The sequence below is a fragment of the Lissotriton vulgaris genome, chromosome 8 (assembly GCF_964263255.1).
Source record: "Lissotriton vulgaris chromosome 8, aLisVul1.2, whole genome shotgun sequence".
Classification (NCBI taxonomy): Eukaryota; Metazoa; Chordata; class Amphibia; order Caudata; family Salamandridae; genus Lissotriton; species Lissotriton vulgaris.
Window position 1 is genome coordinate 861,097,083 of NC_141696.1, and position 19,704 is coordinate 861,116,786.

The 19,704-nt window shown below is 44.5% G+C and overlaps 1 protein-coding gene across 2 annotated transcripts in view; it reads left to right on the top strand.

Annotated features, from left to right (window-relative positions):
• Positions 1–19,704, top strand: part of GPR143 (G protein-coupled receptor 143) — a 372,216-nt gene that overhangs the window by 36,728 nt on the left and 315,784 nt on the right. For both annotated transcript variants that reach the window (XM_086934793.1, XM_086934792.1), the window contains exon 3: positions 11,042–11,136. In XM_086934793.1, the coding sequence (XP_086790919.1) occupies positions 11,042–11,136 (95 nt within the window). The remainder of the gene's footprint in view (positions 1–11,041; positions 11,137–19,704) is intronic.

Below are 19,704 nucleotides of genomic sequence, written 5' to 3' on the forward strand. Positions count from 1 at the left end.
GCACTCGTATGGGGAGCGCCATACTTGAGGCTATTTGTTTGTGTTAGAAGCTCAGACCACACACTTTCTGGATCTAAGACTTGGAATTAATTTTACAACGTGCATTGTGTGACCAACCGTGTCGGAAATATCACCAGTGGAGAGGTTTAAAAACTCATCATGAACTCTGAAATCCCTGAAGAAGTCAAGGGTGTCACTAGCCACTGACGAAATACGTGTTGGCTGGCTGCTTGTGCGCAAGAAAACGACATTAAAATAGAACCACACCAGTTAAGGATTGCGTCTTCATTTGTGAACTTCAAGGACAGTGTCTCATCACTTTTTATACTCTATTGTGTGTGCATAGGATCTGTTGTTACAAATTGTTACGGACCACCTGGTCCTGTTTTTGGGGTTAAGGGGGTTATTTTCTTCCACCTGTAGCACCGCATTGATTTTGTGTTGAACGTATATTGATCATGCTATTTGGTCTAGCGCCAGTGTAAACACCTGTGAGAATTAATAACCCCCCTCCTTGTCAGATCTGGACATCTCACTCGAAATCTTGCAACATGTAAAAGAATATGGTTGAACAAATCCAAAAAGAAGCACCACATATGCAAATCCTACCTCACACCTGCAGACAGCCACACATGACGGTGTGGGAGAGACATGCCTGGCTCCTACAAAAGTTGTGCCCGCACTTACCACCCTACATGTGAAATTTAGATGGCCCAGGAGCACTTGCGGTACAAAAGGGGGTGGTAATGGACAGAGCATCTGAACCAATCAAACACTCACACCCAGTCAAAAGATCTGGGTTTAATCCATCACCGTTCTTTAGCCCACTCTGCCACCCCAGTTCAGACATGGCTATATGCAAATCAGTCTGACCCTGTGCCTCATGGGAACAGTCCAGCCCGAACTGCCAAGTCATGCCTTCCCCGGACCGGAAACAAGCTTCCGAGGACCGGTTTCTGGCATTCCAGCCATCTTGCTTGAATCCAGTGGCAAAGTGAGCAAGGAACTCACGTCTGAGCATACTCTGCCACACTTACGGCGCCAAAAGCGGTACAAAAGGGGGTGGTAATGGACGGAGCATCTGAACCAATCAAACACTCACACCCAGTCAAAAGATCTGGGTTTAATCCATTGCCGTTCTTGAGCCCACTCTGCCACACCAGTTCAGGCACGGCTATATGCAAATCAGTTCGACCCTGGGCCTCATGGGAACAGTCCAGCCCGAACTGCAAAGCCATGCCTTCCCCGGACCGGAAACAAGCTTCCGAGGACCGGTTTCTGGCATTCCAGCCATCTTCAGCCCGGCTTGCTTGAATCCAGTGGCAAAGTGAGCAAGGGACTCACGTCTGAGCATACCCTGCCACACTTATGGCAGCCAAAAGCGGTACAAAAGGGGGTGGTAATGGACGAAGCATCTGAACCAATCAAACACTCACACGCAGTCAAAAGATCTGGGTTTAATCCATCACCGTTCTTTAGCCCACTCTGCCACCCTAGTTCAGACATGGCTATATCCAAATCAGTCTGACCCTGTGCCTCATGGGAACAGTCCAGCCCGAACTGCCAAGCCATGCCTTCCCCGGACCGGAAACAAGCTTCCGAGGACCAGTTTCTGGCATTCCAGCCGTCTTCAGCCCGGCTTGCTTGAATCCAGTGGCAAAGTGAGCAAGGGACTCACGTCTGAGCATACTCTGCCACACTTATGGCGCCAAAAGCAGTTCAAAAGGGGGTGGTAATGGACGGAGCATCTGAACCAATCAAACACTCACACCAAGTCAAAAGATCTGGGTTTAATCCATCGCCGTTCTTTAGCCCACTCTGCCACCCCAGTTCAGACACGGCTATATGCAAATCAGTCTGACCCTGTGTCTCATGGGAACAGTCCAGCCCGAACTGCCCAGCCATACCTTCCCCGGACCGGAAACAAGCTTCCGAGGGCCGGTTTCTGGCATTCTAGCCGTCTTCAGCCCGGCTTGCTTGAATCCAGTGGCAAAGTGAGCAATGGACTCACGTCTGAGCATACCCTGCCACACTTATGGCGGCCAAAAGCGGTACAAAAGGGGGTGGTAATGGACGGAGCATCTGAACCAATCAAACACTCACACCCAGTCAAAAGATCTGGGTTTAATCCATCACCTTTCTTTAGCCCACTCTGCCACCCCAGTTCAGACATGGCTATATGTAAATCAGTCTGACCCTGTGCCTCATGGGAACAGTCCAGCCCGAACTGCCAAGCCATGCCTTCCCCGGACTGGAAACAAGCTTCCGAGGACCGGTTTCTGGCATTCCAGCCGTCTTCAGCCCGGCTTGCTTGAATCCAGTGGCAAAGTGAGCAAGGGACTCACGTCTGAGCATACCCTGCCACACTTATGGCGGCCAAAAGCGGTACAAAAGGGGGTGGTAATGAATGGAGCATCTGAACCAATCAAACACTCACACCCAGTCAAAAGATCTGGATTTAATCCATCGCCGTTCTTTAGCCCACTCTGCCACCCCAGTTCAGACATGGCTATATGCAAATCAGTCTGACCCTGTGCCTCATGGGAACAGTCCAGCCCAAACTGCCAATCCATGCATTCCCCGGACCGGAAACAAGCTTCCGAGGACCGGTTTCTGGCATTCCAGCCGTCTTCAGCCCGGCTTGCTTGAATACAGTGGCAAAGTGAGCAAGGGACTCACGTCTGAGCATACCCTGCCACACTTATGGCGGCCAAAAGCGGTACAAAAGGGGGTGGTAATGGACGGAGCATCTGAACCAAGGGCTCCCTCCAAGGCTACCCCAAGGTCCTCCATGAGCCCTTGAAAACTTACTAGCCACTGCTGGCAGTCTGCATAGCCTGGGCTGCTAACGAAGAAGACATTGTCCAGATAGTGGGTAACCCACTTGTGGTCCATGCACCAATTAACAGGTATTGCAAGAATGAGCTAAAATGCTCAAACAGAGTTCACGAAATAGGGCATTCTATTGGCAGGGCTTTGTCTATATACCACTGCCCCTCAAACTGAATGCCCAGCAATTGAAAGTCTTTGGCTGTACTGGTAACAGCAGAAAAGCTGAATTTATGTCATGCTTCTCTATCTCTGCACCTACCCCCGCTCCACTATTGACATAAACACATCCATGGAAGAATAAGACACAAGGCCAAATCTTCAGCTACGAAATCATTTACTGAGTGCCCCTTTGGCCAAGACAAGTGTTGTGTCAGCTGAAACTGGCGCTGCTCTTTTTTGGGATCGGCCTCTATTGCGTAAGATCGCATCCAAAAATTCCACCTGTCCCGCTTAACTGGCATATGAGCTTTCCCACTTGTCCCTGTGCCCCCTTCATCTCCTATAGTTGCCTGCCATGGGTTGAGGCGTGCCTGAACCCCCTGACTCTTGTGCCACTGTGCCGTGTTTACCCCTGAATGTCCTCTTGCTGCCTCCCTGCTGTGCCAAAACAGTACACAAGGTCCTGCCTCCCTAAGCATTTGGATAATTTGTGCTGGAACTTGCAGTATTCCCTCATTAAAATCCCAGCAGGCTCCCAGCATTCTTCCTGGCTTTTAGCTGTTGATTCCACCTCTCAGGTGGGGTGAGCCTAAAAGGCCCAATATACTATGGGCAGACCACTAGCTGTACATATTGTCTTCCCGAATTTTGCCACACCCATTGTGTGTTGCCACAAATCGGAATCTATCTCCCCATTTTGCCTCCAATTCTAGGCCCATACAGGCCTTACATTTGTCATCATACTGCACCCACGCATGTTCCCCATAAGTGATCTGTACCTTACGGGTGACATCCATATACTTGAACAACTCTACATTCCCCTCAAGATATTTTTCACAGTAGAAGCGGGTGTGAACTAAAACTGCTGCAGTTCAGTTTTCTATGGTTATAGACACTTTAGGTCATTCGGACAGTTCATACTCTTCCTCCTTGGCCCTAAATTCCCAATGTGACAGCTTAAACCATTCAACTTATCCCCCTTTTCAAATTTTCTCCTTTGTGGACAGCATAATGTGTGCCCCAAAGGGTCTAGTTACACACGTGGATGGCAATTTCTTCTCTTTCAGCTCCTTGCTTTCCTTGAAGTCGGCTACCTCAACCTTTCATTTTTCTCCTTCACCCCGTCTTGTCTCCAGCACTTGTCCCTGTGTCCTTCCCCTTATTGCCCTGCTGTTCTCTCGCTGATTCCCCCACTGGTGGGGCGGTCCCCCATCCCCTTCTTTCTCATGTGTACCCTCTGTTTCTCTTGTATCTGACTTCCGCTCCTCTATGCCTACCCAAATGTTCTTCACATACCAGCCTTTCTGTAACTGTGTGCTTTCCTATCCCGCTCAGTCCAAGCATCCACTCCAATTGACACCATAACCAGGGTCCGGTGACCCTTATTTTTTCCTAACCTGGTGTTATGACCGATGTCCGATCCGTAGCATGCCACCTTGCCAGTGGAAGCCCCCTGCCTGTGAACCTGGTGTCAGTAGATCTTGTCGGAACCTTGTATGCAGCCTGTAAGACACTATGCGGAAACTGATTAATGACCCCCTGTATGCCCTGCAACCAACTCTGTTCCGCTTCAGCAGGTATATCGCTGCCCATAACTTCACTCTCCTCAAGACTATCCTCCTCATAGTCCAACTCCATGCAATCTGCCAATTCATCAGCCACCGCCTACTTAGGTGATGGTGGAACCGCCACCTAATAGGGTACATTGCACCCCACCTTGCTGTGAATGTCTCCCTTCTCCTGGGGGCCATAACAAGCCCTCCTTGGTGCTCTGTCACCGCTGACCGCCTTGACCTGTATATCCTTTCTCCCGAAGATGCTCTGTTCTTGGTTGCTGTTAGCCCTAACCAGGCCTTACTAGACCTTCTCGTGTCAGCCAATGCCGCGACCTACAATGCCATCCGGTTGACCACTCTGTGCCATGCCTTCACTTCTCCTTGTGGTTGTGGAGCCTCAGTGTGCTCCCCAAGTCTGCCATGTGAGGATATCCTGCCACCTACAGCAGAAATGTCCTTGAACCCCTATAATCCACCTCTGTCTTCCCTCATTGTCTGCTTACAGAATGTACCCCCTCCTCGTACTCCTCTCCCTGTCCTTCATCTTTGCTCCATTCCAAGAGTGCCCCCACTAAGGCAGGTGCCGGGCCCTGTAGATGGGGCTCATGCCACTGTCCCCTCCTGAACTCTCTGCTCCCCCTCGACCTAAAGCCCCGCCAGTGTCCCTCCGCCCCAAAAGCAGCCCTACTGGCTACTGTGACCGCAATCTTTGAGGCACTCTCTTCAACCAATCCCCCTTCCCCAGGGATTTCCTATACTAATCATCATCCCTTCCTGCCGCTCTAAACGCCCTGGGTGTGGGCAGCTCTTCAAAGGCCTGTCCCTCCTCCCCCCCTTACTCTTCTTCATTGTTATGCCAATCCTTCTTCTGACTGCGGCTAGTTGTCCCCTCCCTCAAATTACTGGTGTGAGAAACCCCAGGCCTGGTTAGGTGCTGTACTGCGCCCCCTACCGGTGTCCCACTGTGTCCCTGTAGATAGCCAGGGCCTTCAGCACATTCTGGATGCGCTGTCTGTGTCAGGCCTGGTTTCCTTCACAGGGGCTAATCTTCAGCCCCTGGCTGTTCTACTCAGGCCTAATCCCCTCCCCCCACCCACCCACATGTCTTTGAAATATATGTGTTCCCCTGCATGCAGCTAGACCCTCTGGGTAGCATCATGCACTGACACTCACACCTCCCGCAAAGTCGCTCTCCATGTGCGGCCCTTAATCCAACCCGCTCCGCCCTCTACATGCTTTCGATGCCACTCTCCGCATATGTGACAGCCCTGGCTCCATACCGGCCACTATCTCGTGGTGTGCATGCCAACATAGCAGTAGCACCACCGCCTGAAGCGGGCCTCGCCGGGCAGACCAGAGCAAAGACCGTGCCCTTGGCCAGTAGGTCAATGCTGCACCTTTTTCCAGGCATCATAAACTTATATCAAAACAGGGCTACCTAAAAAACGGACAGGACCCACTAACTATAGGGCTGCCACTGTGCCACCTAATGACAAAATGGTGAGTGACAGCTCCAAATGGTCGGTTATAAATGCTTGGGCTACAACAGTTAACTGTATGTAGCCCAAAAGATGCACAGTGCACTGGACGGCACCATTCCCCCAATACTTACGGAAGACAGAACGCAGTCAGGTCGGCTGTCCCCTAATCCCCTATTCTAAGCAAAGCACAAGCAACAAATAACTGATAAAGTACAAACTCATCAAAAAAGAGGGACAGGAATTCCAAGTGATGAAATTAGGGGTAGTGGAATGCTATGTAATGACATTTCATATTCTTCACATTCCTGAGTAAACCAAGCCAACATTTCTCAGCAGGTCTGCCACACACGTAATGAGTAGACCCAGGACTTATCAGTTGGACTGTTGTATTTAAGATGGAAGAATGTGACTACTCCTCATTACAGCTGCTTTACTTAAAACAGCCCAGTACCCTGCGGTTTCTAGATTGAGACGGTAACTACACTCTTCTAACGGGCCTATGTTCTTTAAACAAGATACTACCAGCTCTTCCCAGGACAGGAATACTTTTATTTGAACTGTTCCATTATGTTTTGGCAGGGCTAAGGTACTTCCCCGATATTTCTGAGAATGTTTAGTTATTCTTTTGTCACAACCCTGAAGGCTTTCTCCGTAGGGATGTTGTGGTCTGGATTGGACACTACTGGGACATTCCAGCAAGAAGCAGATACTTGTATGTTCAACGATACACAAATATTACAAATCTTCTGTGGCGGCCAGCCCCTTGGCATGTATTGAACTGATTCTAACTAGTAATGCCCTCTTTAGTAGGGCAAGTAAGTTGATGAACTGAATAGACCAAGACGGTTCACCAGAACACAAATGCACACTGAACAATTATAGACCATGACCATGCTGAATCTTCACCCATAACTACATGAAGTGTGTGCATGTTAGATGTTCTGGAAAGGACAAGGTTGACACTTTTTGAAGCACTGATGGGCACAGAATGTCCTCATCCCGAGCACCTGGCAAAGCGTTTAGATCCCTTGATCCTGGTTTTATGATATATATTTTTTTTAACATTTCCGTTTATATTTATCCATATTTATATTTTAGCCACCTTATTGGTATTTTTCCATATTTATTTTGTGTTTTGAGAATAAATGGATCGTAAAATGTAAAATTTCCACATTTATTTAACTAATAAACATGCACTCATAGTTTGATGCCTGTCACACTTTAGCAAATTAAGCTGCCAAATATAACAAAACACTACACCCACATGTAAATATTGCATTATATATAAATATATGTTAACTAAGGCCTGTATTTAAGGAAATCTCACCCTGTTTTTTAGGTCGAGCCTGGGCAATGCATGCGCTGCTTTGCAAGGCATGCTGTTTTAAGGTATGGAAGTGGAGCTCCTCCCACTCTCCGCCCAGTTTTTTCATTGGTTTGTGTCATTGTCAATTGTAAGCTGTGGCTTTTCATTAGTCAATTGACTTAGTAGACCCTCCTTAGTACCACATTTTCCCATTTTGTTACCTCCCATGAAGACACCCCCTTTTACGTGTTGTGTTGCTCGGTAGGCTTTAATTACAGCCTCTGAGCACTATTTTCGCATAGAGATTTGCCCTGGCTGCTGTTGCCAGCAGGAAAAGGCAGGACACGCTCTCTCCTAACACATTTGCAATTGCTTAAGCTATTGGCACTATAAATGATAATGCCTTTTATGTCTCGGTTTAAAAAAAACACATAAATAAAAGGCATTGTCATTTACAATGCCAATAGCTCAAACTGTCATAAATGCGAGACCTATAGCATTGCCAATGCTTTTTTAAACTTCCCATGCTCAGCTGTTGACCTGGAATTCTGAAGGACTGCATGGCGAGTCACTCACAAGGATCACAGTTTTCTGTATTTTTACGCTTTAAAAAAATAAGTACAGGTGGAAAAACATTGTTTTCTGTCTGTATGTATCTGTAAAAATCAGTTAAAACGGAAAACCGGAAGCCTTGGTTAACAGCAAGTGGATACTCATCTGGCGAATAGAAAATAATGGCATGACAACGTGCGAATGCCATACTGTATAAAAATGTTATGTAAAAAGAGTCCGCGATTCGCAATTAGTCATAGACACGTGCATAGAAAATATGCCACTGACTCTTGAGATTGAGAACATAGCTGACCAGTATGCAGGACGGGCCTCTCCACCCATTTAGGCAGGAAATCAGGGGATGGGAGGCGACCCATGCGAACCTACAGCAGCCTAATTTTGTAATGAGATTTAAAAGGTTCAGTCAAACAGCTCTGCACTGGTGACTTCTATAAGAATTTATTACAAGCCATGCGTGATTTGTTTTAGGGAAACTATTTGTTTTTGTGGTGAAGGAAGTTCCTGGTTTCACTTTGTTTATCATTTTCTTGAACAGAGCATGTGATACGTGCTTCCTCACCCTCGACTCCTTCCCATTGCAGACTGACATTCAAGGCATTAGTGCAGGCCTTATTCTCTTTAGGTTGAGCAGGATTCAATTTCTTCCAAAGGAGAGACTTCACTGTACTTTTTGCTGTACTTAGTGTGTGCGTATATTTTAGAAAAGCTGCACCAGTTGTTCAATTTGGTTGAATTCAAGCCTAATCCGTGTTGGGGATGACATTTTGGGGCAAGTTTAGTAGGGAGCAGCGGGTTTTACTTGTTGTTTTTTTTTTAAATGCTAAATGTATCTGGGAATGCCTCGGTGTCAAATGGTGCGAATGAGCTTAGCCTTTATTACTCTAGAAATTGGCGTAAGTGATGGATTCTTGATCGATTTCAGAAGCGATTGAATACCAAAGAGTATTGGTATTGAAGATGCTCTCCTCGGTCATCTTGTGGAATCGCAACTACTTGTATTTATTGTTGTTTGGCTAGCCGCCATTGCTCCTTGCGTTTTGCTCCCACATATGCTTTTTTTTCGAAGTTTCGCGCCATTTTCTTTATTTTACACTAATTGTTGAGAGTATCTATTAATCTCTGTAACCCAACTCCAGTTTGGTTCAGGAGTACCACGTTGTCAGCATATTGCAGAGATGTGATTGGCTGGGAGCCTATTTTTGATGGATGAGAATCGGCTGCGTGCAAGTGGAGACGCAAGTCTGCCATTTTGAAGTAATTCACACTTAAAAAGCGAGCAAGCCCCAGCTATCTTCAAATTTAAAGTACAAGGGACACATCACACATCTAATTGAGCATGATCAAATCGCAGGACCTGAAGAATATGATCACAACACCCAACCCTGATGGAACATCATTGTCTCCACTTGCCAGGCTGCACCATCGTCAAAAACAGCGGCATCATTTACAAAGCCATTACACCAAACACCCCTGCTTATCTGACAGACACGATGACCATCTCTGGTGGTTCACTGCCAAACCACAGCAAAGACACCATCAGTCTGCAGACTAAAAAGTGTTAAAAAGTAAAGCCAAAACAACAGGCCATTTCCATCTAGGCATGAAGGATCTGGAACGATATTTCCGTATCCATCCAGGACCGCCGCAATGCTACTCCAATTTAGTAAAGAGTTGAAGACTCACCTCTTTAAAGATACTTCATCACAATTCATTAACCATTCAAAACTCAGCTTCCTGTATTATTACTCGCTGACTTCAAGCTTGCCTTTGACAAATGTACAGCACTTCGTTGCCTTTTGGCTAGGATCGAACTTTAGAAATAGCTTAGAAATACCTACATACATGCATCATATTGTTGTACGTTTATTTGTCTGTTTTAAGAGGTATACTTCAGATATAATTGGTACATGCTTCTTACAGATACAGGCATACGGAGAATCTTAATGAAAATTCTAAATTTGAATGATATCTGTTTAGAGACCTAATAGGTGCATTTTCGTCAGTTTATATCCCATGTTTTAATCATGTCTTACCAAGTGTTAATATTTGGTAAATGCAAAAGATTTGCTCCAGGGTAATTCATTTTTAGACCAGCTGATATTTGAATGGACACCCACACCACCACTGTTTGAAAATGTATATTGCCGAAGAATTTCATGATTTCTCAGTAGTAGAATTTGGCATTTAGGGCTGGATTCAAAACTCTTTTTCTAAGGGTGGTTGCCCTTAGTTGTAACTCATACTCATGTCGGAAGTAAGACACACTTACCCCAGAAAAACTCAATCAGCCTCTTACACCTCTCAGATATGTTAGATATTAATGTGAAATTATCTGTACTATACACCCATCTCCATATCCTGTTTTCGTAGTGGCTCATAATATAACCTCACACCTCTAAATCAAAGAGGTAAGGTGAATTTTCTGGTGTAACCTTCTAATGGCATGCTTAAGGGGTAGGGCATTTTCCATAGGCTAGGAGAGTATCATACATTTTTCAATGGAGCTAAAGACTCCCTGTCTCATGCCTGAGAGGTGTCCCACCTGCGGGCAATGTTATTAAGGACGGGATTTGGAAAAGAGCTGATCTTTGCTGGCTTCCGCATCCCCCAGAGTTACGCCTGTTATCAGGCATCTCGGAAAAGGTTGAAAGGGTCATTTTATGTCAGTGTTTCAGGTGTACATCTGTAACTTTAGTAAAATGTTCACAACTTTGCTACATTTATAAAATATTACTATTAATATTATTATTATTGTAGTTATTATTACTATTATTAGATCTTTGCTAAAGTTCGTGCGCTCTATGATAGAACGAGAGAAGGAGCAATAATGTAGCAAACTTTATAGTATATTTAAGAATTTCTGGTGTGACACGGTACAAGCAATATTTGTGAATGTGTACAAGAGATTGTCCAGTAATACCTAAAATTTCTAAATATATTTTACACAGAAATGTCTATTCTGGATTAGACCGTGGAAATTTCCAGTTTTCTTCCAAGCCCTAGATGTCATGCGACAATGTTCTAACGAGAGAACAATTGGCACAGAAAATGTATACAATTCATCATTTAACCTGAGTCTAGATATAGCAAATATGTTATGATTGCCAGTGACAAACATTGTTTCTCTTCTGCAGATGTGGATACAACTGCTTTATAGTGCCTGCTTTTGGTGGTTGTTTTGCTATGCAGTAGATGCCTTCCTTGTGGTTAGAAGATCGGCAGGATTAAGGTACTACTATCATAAATGTGTTGCACACATGTCTAAAATGAGATCAGAGTATGTACAATTACCAAATGTGTTTCCGCTTCAAGACGTCTATTGTAGGTATTTGTTTTAATTTTCCAAGAACATATCATACCAAAACACTTTACCAAATTTAGCAAAGGTAGGGTTAGAGTACAAGTTACCTTTAACATGTTTGCAGTGTGTGTGGGGGAGTATAGATATCGTACAGTAAGTAGCAGAGGCCATATGAAAAATATATTACAATGTACAGGTGCAAATTTGGAGGCAGAAGGCTGTTGATTTGCCCAGAATTCCTTGAGAGGACCCCATGACTATCTAAAATGGAGCCCGTGTTTCTTTTTCCGAACCTGCCAACATTTGCCTGAGTCAACGCGGAACCTGCCAGCACTTGCCTGAGTTATCACAGAGTCTGTCTGGGACACAGAAGGGGCCGCCGCACTATCTGAGTGCCTCCGAGTGCTGCCATTGCCCATTTGCAACCAGGGAACTACATCCCCCAGCATCCTGCGCAGCAGTAAATTGATACTTGTATAGCGCACTACTCACCCGCAAGGGTCTCAAGGCGCTTGTACGAATACCGCTGTGGAACCCATCCTGGCTTTCCCTGTGAGGCGTCCACTCCTGGGCACCCCCAAGGTGGAGGCCAGGCATGCTTAGCGTTGTGGGGGCCGTTGTGGAGATTAAGCAAGCTATTGCCCAGAGTTGCAGAGTGGGACTCCATGATTGGAATAGGCACCGAGGCGAGAATTATCAGGTCTGTGGAATTTTGAGCCCAAGACCCGCCGAGGCAGGGAATTGAACCCTGGTCCCGGGCTATACCTCTGCATCAGGGCCTGCCGCTCTAATCATTGAGCAGTCACGCCGCGCCTCATGTTGGTGAGCACCAGGAGGTGCTCATAAGGGGGTCAGGGCTCCCGCAGCGCGGGACGCGTGCCCTGGCCAAGGGCAGGCCCGTCTGCGCCCGTCAGAGCCTGACAGAGACTGGACTGGGACATTGATAGCCTTGTAGCAGTGTGGTAAGCCTGGACTATTGTATCGCTTGAAACTCTTGTGTATGCTAAGTGTCCTGTTTCTTTCCACTATATACACTGTGACTGGCTGAGACCAGACTGGGCTACCCCCCTAACACATGTATACTGTCATCCGTGGGGTAAGCTCAATTGGTTGTGTTAAATCTTGTGTATAGGGCACAAGTCCAGTAATTGCTAAATAGATTTGAGTTACTCTTCTATTTGTTATATCTTGTCCCGGCCTTAAACTATTTTGGGTCTTATTTTCCCTTCTAGTATCTATTAAGGCTGAAGAGCCACGGACAAAACAATGAGTAATCGTAAGGGCTCTGTTGCCACACTAGATGCCTTTATTATAAGAGCGGAATCACTTTTGAATCACGAAATTCAATTAGTAGAAAGGCTTCTATCGCTTGACCCTACTAATTCCTCCACAAACAGGCTGTTGTTTTCCCACAAACCTACTGAGAATATGCAAACAATCCCGTTGAGCCCAGTGATAATGGTCCAAAATGAGTCACGGTTGTCAAATACCCCTATAATTTCCCTGCAAGTATCGTTAGAGGCAAAGAGTAGCTCACCTAGTCCAGGCATAACATCAAGGCTATGGAAGCAAAGTTTGATTGCGGGGGAAAAGGGGCAAGATCAGCTGGGACATAAGAACAACAAACCTGTTGTAAAGAATCCCAAGATAAAGAAAGGCGGGGGATAACTAAAGTGTCAAAATCAGAATATGTTAAGCCACGAACGTTAGTTAAGAATTCAGTCAGTACACAGACAGAATTAGACTATGATTCGTATACCTCACAGATAGAGAAAATAGTGGGAAGGGCAGAGCACACAATAAAATTGTCCTTAGAATCTGAACTCAAGGCAAGGTTAAGACAGTTGGTGGAAAGTATGTATACAAATTTTAACCTGTTACAGAAAAAAATGGAGCAATTAAATACTCTAATAGGGCGTTCGAGGTCGAGTGATGGCCTTACTTGTATGGATATCCGCGATGGGGGCCTCCAAGCACAGTCATATTCTCAAATGCAACCACAAATGGAGGGTCGGGTCATTAATGACAAAGAGGGTACACGCAGGAGGGGAAATGCACCCAATGATGCACCTATATTTAAACCTAGTAATCTGGAATCGTGCAAAGAGGGGCATATTGAGGGCAGGCTACGAGCTATAGCAGGAACAGGAATGAACCTGATAAATAGTTTGCAGGCTCAAATAGCCCCTGACACATCAAGCAGCCATCTCGCTAATACAGCAATATACAGCCCTAAAGGCACAGACGTAATACCTAATGAGGAGATCTTGCAGTTACCCCCAGCATCATGTCCGTATTTTTTAGTGTTAGCTAGAGTGCCTGCTTTAAGAAGAGTGCAGAAGGAATCTTGGGCTAACTTACGGAACAAAGTAGTGGATTGGTTATCAACATTTAAATCTTTCCGCCCACTAAACATCGAAGACATTCTCATGGTTTGCAGAGTAGGGTGGCTGGGGGAATCACCGAAGAATATAAGAGGAGACTGTGTGGGTATAAATTTTAGACGCCCCCACCTGGTTATGAATATATTAAATGTCCAAGCAGAGAGCTCTTTAATAAATACTTGTTTTTGTACCCTCCCATTATGGTATTTTTATAGACCATTGATAAGGAACAGGAATAAGAACATATCCTGTGCACACGCTAGTAGGTTATTTTGTCCTAGTGTAAGGACATGCAATTATCCGCTGAGAGAAAGTCTACGTTAAAGTTAAAAAACGGCAAACACAAAGATTCATGTGGGTGAAAGATGTTTATAAGTCAATTGTTGGTCAGTACAAAAAATAGTAGCCAGCCGACACGTGTTTCGTCACACCGTGAAGGTAGATGTGACTCATCAGGGCTGAGGGGCTACAGTGATATCGGAATCGTGGTGGCAGTAACCGGTAGAATGCCAGCCATGCGTGTGTGGGCTGAACGTGAAAAGTCGCTAATTACCCTGTTCTTCCAAAAGGAGGTGAAGTTGAGGACGTGTGCGTCCCAGGCTTCATGGGGTGCTTGGGGTAGGGAGAGCGCACCCGATCCGTGCATCCGTAGGGCGAGCGTGGTCCGGGTAAGCACCCCATGAAGCCCGGGATGCACACGTCCTCAACTTCACCTCCTTTTGGAAGAACAGGGTAATTAGCGACTTTTCACGTTCAGCCCACACACGTGTGGCTGGCATTCTACCGGTTACTGCCACCACGATTCCGATACCACCGTAGCCCCTCAGCCCTGATGAGTGGCATCTACCTTCACGGTGTGACGAAACACGTGTCGGCTGGCTACTATTTTCTGTACTGACCAACAATTGACTTATAAACATCTTTCACCCACATGAATCTTTGTGTTTGGCGTTTTTGAATTTTAATGTAGACTTTCTCTCAGCGGGTAAATGCATGTCCTTACACTAGGACAAAATAACCTACTAGCGTGTGCACAGGATCTGTGCTTATTCCTGTTGGTTTAGGCCTCCCTACACCACCACACGGGTTGTTTTTCCTGTTGGGTTTGTATTCCCCTGTCCTGCTTTGCACCGCGTGCCAACTGCACGAAAATTTCAGCATCAAGGTCACACTGCTCAGAGCGCCACTGCTTCCTGCTCTCTCAACTCAAACCCATTCTCTCTCAAACATTGATAAGGAACAGTACTAATAATGTGGACACCCCTCTACTCGTAAATAGATTTGAAGGGCTCCTGTCTTTAGATGATCAAGACTGACTACATATAGGGAATACCTGTATAGTGTTCAGGTCAAATTCACTTGGTGAATCTGGACAGAGTATAGATGCACACAATGTTCCAATCGACAGGACAAATGGGTCTTTAAGACAGGGGGAGATGGAGCCTGTACTAATGCCACAGGTGCCAAACTTAAAGCCATACTTGGATCACCCTCTGGATAACAAAAACAAAAATGTAATGCAATCAAATGAAAATATAGGAGCTAGGCGACATCCAGCATTAGAAATGAGTGAGAGCTTGGAAGTGCAGCTCACCTCGTGGAAAATAGCAGGGCTAAATAGGAACCTAACTGATTTGGTATGGAATGACTATATAGAACAGAGCGATATCATTCTCCTACAGGAGACTTGGTTACTGGAAACCTCCCATAGAATTGGTTTTAAGACATTCAGTGTGGACGCAAGACCATCACTAAGGGGTAGACCATCAGGGGGCTTGGTAATATGGATTAGAATCACACTTGAAATTGATATTGTTGAATTGTACATACCATCATGTGATTTGTTGGGTCTAAAAATAGTTGCCAGGGATGGAAAAGACCTATATTTATTTAACATCTATAATAGACCGAACCGTACCCATAAAGATTCACTAGTAATAGGGCAGTTGGACTCCTTTTAGATGGCCTAGGTCCTAAATCAAGGATTATCATAGGAGGCGATTTTAATTGTAATTATGAGCCCATAAAAGGATTTCACAAGCTCTTTGAGGAACAAGATATGGCAAATAACATCCCGGCATTAAAAAGCAAAAGGGAGGTAAAATGTACTGTGGCAGTGGCACAAATACTGAAGTTTATGTTGAGCCACGATTTGAGAGCATGCAACGGGCGCTTATCTTCTGATAGGCCAAGTGCACATACATTTTGCAGAGGCAGCTCGCGGAGTAACATTGATTATATATTGATCTCTGTAGAGCTATGGCCATATACTGTAGATTTTAAAATGACCCCAGAACCGAGAGTGATCATCGTCCTCTAAAGCTTATGTTAATACCCGAACCTTTGGTATCTACCCCAGTGGGTGAAAGAGAAAATAGTACCACTGAGGATGTGCTTTTAATAAGCAACGACAGGAGAGCTGTTAAGTGGCCGAATATTTTAGGCAATGTTAGATCTTTGACTAAGATTTACAGTACCTTTTCTGAGACAATTATACCCTTCTTAGAGATACCAGCTGAGGAAATCCCAGTGTTGGATTTACATAATAAGTTGATACATGCTCTAGCCCCAATATTAAGCAATTTACCTAAAGGAAGGGATAGTGATGGTAAAGGACACAGTAAGATGGGTATTCCCTGGTCCAATAAAGACTGTTGGATAGCTAAAACAGAGCTAATCCAAGCAATTAAAAACAATAACATAATAACAGTAAGGGAGAAAAAACACAACTATAAAAAATTACTTGCACAAGCGGAAAAAGATTGGGAGGATGATAATTGGACAGATTTAATTAATGCAGCCAGGTCCAAAGATCAGGCCGGCTTTTGGAGAATCATAGCCAAAGGGAATAAAATGGGCAGGTCCAACAAAGACCTGTTCCTAGACGAAAAAACATGGGTTTATCACTTTTCTAGGCTGTATTCAGATACAAACTGGGATCAATTTGTTCTAATCAAAAACATGGAGCTGGCCGCAAAAGCAGCCAGCTTGCAGTTCAGCCTGGACGAAACTATAAAGGCAATCGAGGCTATTAAACGAGGGAAAGCTCCAGGGCCTGATAAAGTCCCAGGAGATTTATTAAAACATGACTGAGAGGTTTGGGGCCATACATAAACTTTTTGTGAAATGCAATAGTGACAGGCACACCAATACCTGAAACGTTGAAAGGGGCAGAGATAGTGACAATTTTTAAAAAGGGTAATCGACATGATCCTGCAAATTATCGCCCTATTCGTTTAATCGATATTTTACAAAATGTTTTTGCCAGGCATATTTTAAACAGATTAACTAAATGGATAGAGGAGACTAAGGTTATGTCAAAATACCAAAGACAGTGGTCCCTAGTAGTTCAGGGATTAGGCAGAATTGATGGACATACACTCAATAGTCAGTATGACCTTTGTCCAGCAGGACAGGTTTTTATTTTAAGAGATATGGAAAACATAAAAGGATTTTTTACAAGGTGGGTACAACCAGTAACCCACAGGGGACAAGACAAAACAGGGGGGTAAACTTGACGCAACAAAGGCGGTCTGTGCTAGTATCTCAGTGAACAGACAATGGTAAAGTACAAAGCATCATTGTGAACAATTTTCTATCAGTAGGGTACATATGATGCTACTATGTCGACGGCGTTTCAATGCCTACACACAGATACATGGCATCATCTTCAGGACAAAGAATTAATTTGTTTGTCTTGAAAGCATAACAGTTTTTTGGGGCCAATATTGTGGTCCACAAATTAGTCTGTTAAGCAGTACCTATGCTTTTGGAATCAAAGCAAGTAAGGAAATTGAAGGGTTTAGGAGCACAATAGTATCCAAACCAGGGCAAGGGAGCCTCTAAATACGAGACCGGACCAATTGTGTCTCATTCCTGGTTTGGCTGCTCCTTGTCGATTCCCGCCATTTTGTATCCTGCATAGACAAGGAGCAGCCAAACCAGGAATGAGACACAATTGGTCCGGTCCCGTATTTAGAGGCTCCCTTGCCCTGGTTTGGATACTATTGTGCTCCTAAACCCTTCAATTTCCTTACTTGCTTTGATTCCAAAAGCATAGGTACTGCTTAACAGACTACTTTGTGGACCACAATATTGGCCCCAAAAAACTGTTATGCTTTCAAGACAAACAAATTAATTCTTTGTCCTGAAGATGATGCCATGTATCTGTGTGTAGGCATCGAAACGCCGTCGACATAGTAGCATCATATGTACCCTACTGATAGAAAATTGTTCACAATGATGCTTTGTACTTTACCATTGTCTGTTCACTGAGATACTAGCACAGACCGCCTTTGTTGCGTCAAGTTTACCCCCCTGTTTTGTGTTGTCCCCTGTGGGTTACTCGTTGTACCCACCTTGTAAAAAATCCTTTTATGTTTTCCATATCTCTTAAAATAAAAACCTGTCCTGCTGGACAAAGGTCATACTGACTATTGAGTGTATGTCCATCAATTCTGCCTAATCCCTGAACTACTAGGGACCACTGTCTTTTGAAATACGTAACTGCCCAAGGTCCCTAGTGATATTCCTTTGGGTCTCCCTTGTTCTTTGAAAATAATGTCAAAATACCAGGCAGGGTTTAGAATTAAAACTAGCACGGTTGATCAAGTTTTTAGGTTTACATGTATATGCTGAAAATACATTGATGTAAAGAAAGGCAGTTTATATATTGCCTTTGTAGATTTAAAGGCGGCGTTCGTCCTGGTACCCAGGCATTTATTGTGGAACCGGTTGAAATACTTAGGTGTGCTGATTGAACTACTAGTACAGCTAATTAGGCTACATGAAGGGAACTTTGCTAAAGTAAGATAGGGTCCATGGGCGAATTAACCAAGGCGATACCAGTTAGTAGAGGAGTGCGTCAGGGGTGCGTATTGGCACCCACGCTCTTCTCACTCTCTGTAAATGACATCCCAAAACATCTGGAATCTTGCAAGAATGACTCGCCTAAGCTGGGGGGGGGGAATCATTCCAGCATTATTGTTTGCAGACGACACCATCTTAATTTTGCAAACCCCAAAGCGACTGCAATGTCTCGTGGATTCCTTTTATGTATACTGTACCATGAGAGGCCTCGAAATCAATTCCAGCAAAACAAAATACATGTCTATAAACCCTCATAAATCTTTTAAAAGTAATCTAGTATTAAAAGATAAAAAAACAGAATACGTGCATAGTTTTAACTATCTTGGGATTACACTGGATACTAAATTATCTTGGAAGCCTCAACTGGAAAAGAACAAAATAATTTTGCTCCAAAATTCCTTGCCCATCTTAAAAAAACATGGGGCCAGCACATCAAAAGCTGTTTCCCCCGGAATAGAGGTCTTTAGATACAAAGCTCAATCAGCATCTTTATAAGGGGTGGAAATCTGGGGTCCTTACTGCAAGCACACTTTTGAGAAGGGAGAAAATAAATTTTTCGGAAATTATTAAGTATCCCTACTAGAACACCTCTAATTCTAGTGATTATAGATCTTACTCTCAAACGGACTGATCATCATGCATTATTGAGACCTCTCCTATTTTGGGTGAGGTTTTGGTCAACACCAGAGCTCCCTCATTATAGAGAGGGTCTAGAAGAGATCATGAAGTTCGATCAGTGTAAAGAGATCCCCTGGTTCAAACATGTAGCAGTATGGATGACCAAGTTGGGTGTCTCCCATTATTGGGAGAATTCCATTCAATTTACTCCGGCCTGTAAAAAACAATTACAATTATTATTTTGGGCACACATCAATGATACGGTGCTGAATGGCTCCTCTGTGGGGTCTCTTACATTTAGATTTCTAAACCTTAAAAATGCTGCGCAATTTGAACTGTATCTTGATGAGGTGTGCCCCCAGTTAGCAAAATCCCTGTTCTTGCAATTCAGGTCTGGGGCTTGCAGCTAAACATTAACAAATCTAGATGGAGTAAAAGCCATGGTGACAATAGCTGCGACCAGTGCACTTTATGTGCAAAAATGGCCGTAGAAAACGACTTACATATGTTGTTCTTTTGTCCTGCCTATGATGAGGCTAGGAAACGATGGTTAAGACCACTCTGTAAAAATCTGAACATCAGGCATTGCAAAGAGGCAGAACGTATATTGAAGACGGATACATCA